This window comes from Medicago sativa, chromosome 1 (assembly GCF_051527215.1).
Source record: "Medicago sativa cultivar Bolivia chromosome 1, Bolivia_mono, whole genome shotgun sequence".
Taxonomy (NCBI): Eukaryota; Viridiplantae; Streptophyta; class Magnoliopsida; order Fabales; family Fabaceae; genus Medicago; species Medicago sativa.
In genome coordinates, this window is record NC_140749.1 from 8,277,145 (window position 1) to 8,287,166 (window position 10,022).

At 32.6% G+C, this 10,022-nt stretch overlaps 1 protein-coding gene across 1 annotated transcript; it reads right to left on the minus strand.

Annotated features, from left to right (window-relative positions):
* On the minus strand, positions 1–7,579 carry LOC146952302 (Leucine-rich receptor-like protein kinase family protein). The gene is made up of 27 exons (XM_085700690.1): positions 6,962–7,579; positions 6,299–6,437; positions 6,143–6,214; positions 5,981–6,052; positions 5,815–5,886; positions 5,640–5,711; positions 5,475–5,546; positions 5,321–5,392; positions 5,152–5,223; positions 5,000–5,068; positions 4,821–4,892; positions 4,650–4,721; positions 4,499–4,570; positions 4,311–4,382; positions 4,164–4,235; positions 4,010–4,081; positions 3,560–3,631; positions 3,411–3,482; positions 3,258–3,329; positions 3,098–3,169; positions 2,918–2,986; positions 2,746–2,817; positions 2,551–2,624; positions 2,331–2,471; positions 1,848–2,195; positions 1,314–1,684; positions 1–649 (listed from the first exon to the last, which is right to left on the minus strand). The coding sequence occupies exons 1-27, from the start codon at positions 7,038–7,040 to the stop codon at positions 278–280; spliced, it is 2,958 nt and encodes a 985-aa protein (XP_085556816.1). The 5' UTR covers positions 7,041–7,579; the 3' UTR covers positions 1–277.
* Positions 7,580–10,022: the final 2,443 nt, after the last annotated feature.

The window sequence follows — 10,022 nt, forward strand, 5'->3', positions numbered from 1 at the left end:
TACAACAAATTTGGTTACTTGCACCTTTCATATTGTTGTAAGTTGTTGGTCATACATAATATCTTTCTTGTTCATAACATCATCACTAAAAAACTTATACTAAAATCATATCATACTAAATTTTTATACACATTTTTTAATTAATTAATTAATTAAAACTTGTACACCACATTTTCAAATGTCTCATCATCAAATTTGTCATCTCATTTTTCTTTTTGGAACTTTTAATATACATAACTCTTGAACTTGAATTTGATAACTGGTTCTTTCAAAATCTTCACTCACTGTTCTGGGAGATAACTTCTCCAAACTTGAGAAAGAGCTGAGCATCTGAAGTGCTCATGGAAGGACAATTGACCAAATGAGGTGTCTTGAGATTTGCATACTCATCCATGTAGCATGGAACTTTGGCGGATGGATGAGATGCCGGCTGTAGAGGAGTTAGTTGTTTAGCGGGAGTGACCGAAGGCACAAGACTTCCTAATACACGTGAAACTTCATGCATCGTTGGTCTATCGGCTGGCTGCCTCTTTGTGCATAAAAGAGCAAGCTGGAAAACCTTCTTTACTGCACCTAGGTCCTTGCATGTGGCAGTTACGTCGGGATCAACCGTTTCCATTACTGCATTGCTAGCTGTCTTGGACAAAATCTGCAAAAATTAAGATAGTTATCATATGAAAATGAAATCAGATAGACAATGTGGGAGCAAGAAAATAAATAGCCAACAGTCTCTGAATATAGTCTGCAATTTTTTAAAGCTTCATTCATAGAAATTCAAAAGTCAAAGGATAGCAAAATGCCTCATTAAGTACACAAAATACTAATACAATGAAGTATAGATTGATATTTTAGCATATTGGAATTGCAACCTGTTGTGCATGCTAGTAGTTCACTGATTAGCGGGCAGGTCGCTCATGATACAGTTCAGGGTTAATCTAGTAAATTGGACCATAGTATCTAAACACAAATTTTAATCTAGTAAATTGGACCATAGTATCTAAACACAAATTCTAATTGATAAACCTTAAGAATGTGTGTTATTTTTGTGTTTTTCATATCTGTTTACTTTTGAATCCGGTGTTGTTCTAACACAATCTCAAATCATAAGCCAACCAATGTTTTTAAGTCCAAAGAGTGAACATTTAAGGTTTGAAAATACGGTAAAAGCACTCCAACTAGTCTAGACTATCCACAGACAATAGAGAGCAAAAAAATACACCTAGAACAATGCAAGACCAGTGTTATATGTGTGCGCATGCACGCATGCAATAGTGCAATAAAAATGCTTTGACGGTTAGTATAGCCAAACTTACTAGGTGATGGAGGTTGGACTCATTGTCAACAGCTTTTCTCCCGGTTAGCAATTCAAGCAAAACAATACCATAGCTGTAGACATCGGATTTCTCAGTGAGTCGGGAAGTTCTGGCATACTCAGGGTCTATATATCCAATTGTGCCCATTATGTAAGTAGAAGTATGGGACTTTGTAGGGCATAGGCTTTTGGCAATGCCAAAATCCGTGAGATGCGGCTCAAAATCTGAGTCTAGTAATATATTTGAAGACTTCACATCCCTGTGGATGATGCGAGGACTGCAATCATGGTGTAAATATGAGAGCCCTTGCGCTGCTCCAAGTGCTATTTTCAGACGCAGATGCCAATCAAGTTTTTTCTTCTTACTTGGTCCTGAAAGTAAGGAAAATAATAGTCATGAAAAAATCTTCAATGTACTCTGGCTGTCATCCAATGAATTGATTAAACAAATATCAATGTGTCAGTGTCAATGTCGCATTTGGCGCTTGATAGTTTGCAAACGCATGTGTGCAACATTCAAAAAACAGTGAATTACCATGAAGAAGATCCCATAGACTACCATTTTCCATGTAGTCATAAAAGAGAAGGTGGCCATACGGTGACAAAGAGTAGCCTTGGAGACAGACCAGATTCCGGTGCTTAATGCTGCCGACTGTCGCAAGTTCAGTCTCGAATTCTTTCAAATATTGCGGATAGTGAGAATAGAGCCTCTTTATGGCAACAGGCTTGCAATTTTTAAGAACACATTTATAAACCGTACTAGACGCACCACTTCCAACTATATACTTCTCACTCAGGTTTTCAGTCATCCTCATGATATCGTCGTACACATGAAGTGCCATGTTCATATGAAGAATCACTAGCTTCGGAGGTGAGAAAATAACTGTCAATTTCCAAGTTCATGCCGTCAGTAGCTACTTATCAATTTCAGTGATTGATAAAATACTAAAAAATAAACTATCATTACAACTTCTAACCAAAACAACTTTTTGGACCCAGGCAGGATAAGAATTATTACTTGATTTGTCACCAGGTTTCTCGAGTGATCCATCCGGAAACGGAGACGGATGGTGTGGTCGGAAAGCAGCCAGCAGTATCATCAGAAGAATTACAAGGGCACCAAGAGTAATTCCCAGTATAGCAGCCTTAGATAATGTAACTGCATGTTACAGAAAATACATCAAGAAGCCGCATCTCAAAATACTTATAATATCACTTCACATGCAGGTTCAGCTTACCACGTTCCGTAGGATGAGAACCTTGACATGGAGAATTCAGCCAATCACCACAAAGACCTGGGTTTCCCATGAAACTGCATATAAATGGTTGTATCAATCAAACAATGCAATAGAACATGTTCATAACCGACTAGATTACATTGTTTTAAAACTTAAATGAAATAATGAGAATACTCCATAATGAATGCCACTAACCTGTCAGGTGAAAACCTGGTGAAGTTGTTGCTTGTGGGAATAAGACCAACTAGCTGGTTATAGGACACATTACTGAAAAATTCGGAATAGATGGTCAAATTATATTAGGTAAAGGTGACATGGTATGTAAGGAAATATCATGGCAAAATTTGTTCAAAAATGCTAAACTCACAGCAGAGAGAGACTAAGACAATTTACAAGCGACGTCACATCCCCAGTTAAGTCATTATTTTCAAGTCTCCTGCATTTTATTTCAAACCAAGTAAATAAAAAGGGAAAAGAAAATTCAACAATTCTATGAAAAACTAACGCACAATAAACATTGAAAAAGATTTAAAAAAAAACAGCTTACAATGATGCTATGCTCTGAAGCTGACCAAGTTCTACAGGAATCATCTCAGAGAGTTGGTTATGAGAAAGATCACTGCCACATAGAAGCAAATAGAATAATCAAGGGAATAAAACAACTAAACTAATACTTAATATTTTCATTAGAAAAATATATAACTTACATTTCCATGATACTTTTGAGATTACCAAACTCTGCGGGAATAGGTCCTGTTAAATTGTTTCTGCTCAGATTCCTAACAAAATGAGTACAAACAATTCGTAATTAGTGATAGGAAACAGTATAGATTCCAAGAAATAATAACTAAGTAACTCACAGCTTCAGAAGGTGTTCCAAGTCACCGAGGGAAGAAGGAATTGGTCCAGATATTTTGTTGTTTGAAATATCCCTGGAAGAAATAATGTATTAATATAAAGTCAAAGATATGAGCTTAAGCAGATAAACTAGAAAATAATTCATACTTACAATGTATCCAAATTACCAATCCGTGATAATTCAATTGGAATGGTGCCCTGAAGGTTGTTTGACGAAAGATTCCTACAGAAGACCAACAAAACAAGCAAATTGAACAAATTGAGTAAACGATTAAATGGTTGAAGCTCGAACTGAAAATGGCCAAGCATGATTTGCATGCATGTATATAGACTAAAATGTTCTTCAAAAAATTAGAACATGAATGAACAAAAGAAGCCTGTTTGAATTGGCTTATTTGAATTTATCTACTGGCATAAGCACTTACAAGACTATCTAGAAAAGCTTATGAAATCAGCTAATATCATTTATGAAAAACAATTGAATTTTATCTTTTGTTATAGAAATAACTTAGGCATTTAATTAAATTATTAATCTGATCAAAGCTACTCCTCATGCATGATAGAATTACGAGTTCAAAAAAAAATTCAAGGAGAAACTTACAGAGAAGTCATACTCTCCAAGCTATGAAAAGTAGCAGGTATTGTTCCATTCAGCTTATTCCCATGCACATTTCTAAGAGAGGAAAAAAATTCATCAGATGAATGAATTGTTAACAACCTTATAACAAATCAACAGTTTAAGTTTTGTTGCTTACAGGCCGGTAAGGCTTGTACACAAGCTAAGGTCACTGGGAATTGGCCCCTCAAGATTGTTGTTAGCAACATTTCTGCAAGAAGGATAGATAACTCGTGAAAACTACAACAATCACCAATAGAAATAAAACCTCAGAAATAATACTTACAAATCAAATAGAGCAGTAAGCTTCCCAAGCTCGGGAGGGATATGTCCACTTAGGAGATTATCATTCAGTTCCCTACAAAAGGTTGCATATGAAAGGCTGACCTTAAGTAAAACTTTCGTGAAAATTAAATTGAAATGATCATTAACTATTTGAGGGTTGAGGGGTAGCTTCTAGATTAAGCTTCTTACAAATAATTAAGCTGCGTCATATTTCCAAGCTCCGGAGGGATGAAGCCAGTCAGCTTATTTCCATGCAAGTACCTACAAATATTCATAGATTGTAAATCAAATTACCAAAAATTAGGACAAATTAGGACACAATCGACTAATGGATACTTACAATTTTGCTGTGTAAGTCAAATTACCCAAAATAGGAGGGATTGATCCAGTTAGCATGTTATAACTCAAGTCTCTGGATCAAAAATTTGGAATAGAATTAAGTTAACGATCACATATTATAATATATAAAACATAAATTACAATTTATAATCGACTGAAAGAAAGTGCTTACAACACAGTAAGCGCTTGCATGAGACCAAGCACGGGTGGAATATGTCCAGAAAGATTATTGCCTTGCAATGACCTACAAATTACAAACAGATCTGTTAAAGCATTCCTATAGAAGGGAAGTGAAATGTCCAAATATCATTCTTACAAAATATAACTTAAAAAAGAACATATAATTCATACAATGTTGCTATTTGAAGAAACCCGATATTGAATGGAATCTCTCCAGTTAGCTCGTTGGAAGACAAATCCCTGGCATCAACATAAGATGTTATAAAAGTAACAAGAAAATAAACAAAGACATCTCAGACAAAGTATATTGTAAGACTACATACAAGACTTGGAAGGAGGTACAATTGCCTATGTTTTCAGGAATACTTCCTGTCAAGCTATTGTTCTTCACATCACTACAGAAATATAAGGAAGAAATTAATCATATCGTCATATCCTTCAAAAAAAATGCACATTTTGAGAACTTGGAATAAAAAAAGTGTGTGTACTTACAAATACCACAACCCAGTTAATTGGCACATGTCCGGAGATAGCGAACCAACTAAGTTATTCGCTCGCAAGCCCCTAATTTTTATAATAAAAACGTGAGACAAAAAACTTCACAGAACTGATAATGATAATTTCATATATTTTTGTTTATACTTACAAATACTGCAAAACTTCATTCCAGTATAGAAGCCTTGGAATTTCACCACTAAGATTATTGTGTGCAAGGTCCCTAAAAAATATAGTATGAGATAAGAATGTTTGTCACAGAAACTATGATTAGTAAAGTAAGGAGGTTAATGAAAAAATACTAATAATAACTTACAAAAATTTCAAGTTAGGAATCTGAGACAATGTTGAAGGAATTGGTCCAATCAACTGATTATTCTTCAAAACCCTGAGATACAATAATATGCAAGGAAATATCTGTCAGGATCTCTTCCGAGAGAATCGGGAAACAAAAATTTCAAAATCATTGAACTATACTTAGAAAAACTCACAGAGTTTCCAATTGTTTCAGCTTAGAAATTGAAAATGGTATATCCCCCCGAATTTCGTTAAACGAAAAGTCCCTGAGAACACAATGAAACAGCCAAGTTCTTAAATCACTATGAGGTCTAAGTACAAACAGAATTCAGTTCTTCTGGTTGTGAAGTGAAAACATACAAGGTTTGCAACAGAGAGCAGTCGCCAATCTCGTCTGGTATCTGACCGGATAACCGATTTTGTTTTAAATCGCTGTATCAAACAAGTTACAAAAAGGATAAGCAAAAAAACAACAATGAATGAAATGAAAAATAGTGTTAAGGATAACATAAAATTACTTACATTGACACCAAGCTCTGAAGTTTCCCTATTGCAGGCGAAATTTCGCCATCAAGATTCAAACCAGAAAGATTGCTGTAATCATATAAATTGATTGTTATTCACCGACAACAAAGGCAAAGAAGACTAATTAATAATTTAGTGTCCAAGGAAACTCACAGTGCAACAACATTGAAGGTGACATTATCACATGTAATCCCTCTCCAAGCACAATAATCTGATGTTGGTGAGTCAGTCCAATCATATAAAACATTATCCACATCCCTGAATGACTTCTTGATCTCTAACATTGTTGACCCTTCAATTGAAACATTCAAACATATTTTATTATTATTGATACCATATAGGCTTCATCATGTTAATATATTTCCAACATTAGTTTTAGCAGAAGCATCATACTTCATGCCTTGTAGTTGGAAACATTATTAAAAGAAAATTAACAAGATCCAAACTATAACCAAGTTTATTAATGTTATTCAATAGAAAAAGAAAAAAAAAAGGAGCTGACTTTTTTTCAAATAAAAAATTGGGACTAACTAATAACGGTTAAGGAAATAACCCATTTGGTTATGGATGAAGAAACCAAGTAAAAAATAATATAAATAATAATTAAAAATTCAAACTTTTTAGTGTTTTGTCCAATACCCTTCATCAAAAAACAAAGAAAAAAGCACATGGAGTATTCAGCTTTGTAACAATGACAACCATAAAAATCACAACTTGTTGACAAAGCTTCAAACTTTGAATATTGTTGTGTTCTCTCCATTCCAAAAGGAACAATAAAAAAAAACAACCTTGGAAGAGTAAAACTAGAACACTCACCATCATCTGATTCCACTGAATTGACATTGAAACAACTGAGCAAAACAAGAACAAAAACTACTCCAAATTCAAATGTCATGGCTCCAACCAAAGTACTTTCACAGAACCACTCAACAACCACCAAAAACCTCTTTCCTTCTAGAACCACTTCTTCAGACACAACAAAGAACCAACCACAATAAGAGAAAAGAACAAAAAGGTGCTGTTATTTTCTTATGCTTCAACTGTAGCATTCACTAGGAACCATTGAAAGGGTAAGGTGAAGTGAGTTAAAGAGTATTCTTCTGTGTATTCTCCAAATAATATAGCTTTTTATGTGAATATGAAGGAAGAGTTGGATTTTCAAAGCTTCTGAAATTATTATGAATGAGTAATAATAATAATAAGCTTTAGATGTTCAATCACATCATTGTTTCTGGCATACAAACATAACATAGCTACTTACTAGCTAGCACCAAAGAAAAATGAGAGAAAGAAAAAATAATTTCACATGTAAAGTTAAAAAACCATCTGCCACCATTTCTGCTAAAAACCTGCAAACTCTGCAGAAACACTTTCTTTCTTTCTCTCTCTCTTATAGTTTCTTTTCTTTTTTACATTTTTTTTTTCTCTTTCTTTAAACTGTTGTGTATATGCAAGTGCTATCTATGACAATGTGGTTGAGTTGAGACATGGTAGAAGTAAATAACACAGTGAACAGTAAGGTATGGTGTGTCGTTGGATTTAACTTTTGATTCTCAGATGTCACTTTCTTTGCAGTTTTGCTATGCCATTATCTGTGTGAGTTTGTGGGGAAATGGGTCATAGTCATACTCTAGCAAAGACACTCATCTATACACACTAACTAGTTACACCATTTATGTTAGGGTAATGTTAACCAGTGCCCCGGGGCACTGGTTAAGGAGTCAAATGTGGTAAGTATTACATTGGAACTTCTGCTGTCAACTTTTCAAAAGTATAAAAGGTGTTACTTTCATTTTATAACTTTCTTTTTTTAGTTTCCTTAACCAGTGCCCCGGGGGCACTGGTTAACATGACCCTTTATGTTATTACATCATTTTTTTTATATTTTATATGTACAAATATGATGCTTGCATCGTCGATTAACGATGACTAATATTTATCGAAAAATATGTACCGTAGAGAAGATTAGTCCTTCCCTTCTAATTGAATTATCATCATACAAAAGTATAAGATTGAAACTCTCATCACTTTGTTTAGGAGATCCAATTTTTTTACCACTTATCAAATTTATTTTTATATATTCCAATAAAAGTTTTCAACGTGAATTTTTAATCCTTGTAAAAATCTAATTTGTTTAATTATTTTTAAACTTTTAATATTTAAATGACTTTTTGATTGCATGTATAAAAAAATCTTGAAAATAAAATTAGAATTTATAAAATAATATGAATTTTTAAACTTCCAGAGTCAAAGTTAAAATTAATGAAAATTTGGACTTAAAGAACATATTTTAAACCCTTTTTTTTTTATAGAGGACTTTTTAAAAAGTTTAATGGTAATCGTACAAAATTGGATTTAGCATGGACTAAAACTATATGTTGAAATTTTTTATAGAGACTAAAATATACCATTTTCTATGAAAACTAAAAACAAAATTTGATATATTTACAGAGACTAAAAACTTATTTAGCTCTATGTTTTTTAGGATGAGTAATAGGTAATTTGCTCAAGAAAAAGAGCAAGTAATAGGTAATGACGTTAAAACCAACAAGTTCAAGTGGTAGGAGATATAAACCTTTGAGTAATTGGTTAAGAGGTTTGATCTTTAACTCTTTAGTGTATTTTGGTAGTGCGATGATAATAATATTGATTAAAAGTGATTCTAACTAAAAGTAATTTGTATTTGGATACATTCATATAAAAGTGAATTAAACTCTAAATTTGTGTGTGAAAATCGATTCTATAATGAAAATCTACAAATTCTAACTTCAAGCTTAATCAATTTTAAAAGCAAGATGAATTATACTCGACAACAATCAAACATGTCAGAACCAATTCAACACATCCATCATCAATTCAGATCTCTTTAAAAGTGGAATGAAACATACACTTAGTATGAACAAAATTCGATGAGACGAAATAATGACTTTTGTGTGCCATATAGGATCTTCAAGAGATATTAATCACTATCGGACGATATTGAAAACTTCACACCAACAACATAGTAACAAAAAAATAATGATATTACAAGTTGAATTTAATTGTCAGTCGAATTGATAAATATTGATTCATATCCCAAAAAAAAAAAGTTGAATCTTCGCTTTAAACTTTAGTACTCATGTAAAATGATGCAAATATTTTAGTCAATATTAAGTTGAAAGTATGTCAACCTCTAATAAACGCTAAGATTTGATCCATATAAGTTTAGCTCGGTTGGCAGGGATATTGCATATTATATGCAGGATTAGGGTTCGAACTCTGGACTCCTCATTTATCCACATTTAAAATGCGTGAGCTCTAGCACTAGGCTACTTAACAAAAAAAAACGTTAAGATTCGATTACCTAAATCTTCTAAATATATAAAGAAGTTGAGTTTAATATTTTTATTTTTATAGGGAGTTTAATATATATTTGAATGTTTTTTTGCACAAATATATATTTGAAGGTTATTATAAAATATAGTTTTTTTTAAGGAATTATAAAAATATAGCCATTAAATTTTTTTTTAAAAAAAATATATATATATTTGAATGTTATTATAAAATATAGTTTTTTTTAAGGAATTATAAAAATATAGCCATTAAATTTTTTTAAAAAAAAAATATTATTTATTTATGTAATGTGATAAAGTGGGGGGGTTGGGGAAATGGAAAAATGTCATTTTCTAATGAGTAAGGAAATCCATTTGTGATGACAAGGACGTCTTGTACTCCATTGCCAATCTTGGGCATTAGGTTTCTGTTTATTTATGATATCATGTGTTTTTCATCTTTTAATTAAATTTTGTTTCCCTATTTATATCTATGTTTCTCTCTCCTTCAAAAAAAAAAATCTATATTTCTCTCTCTTCGTCCTATCTATTTATCGTTTTTGTTT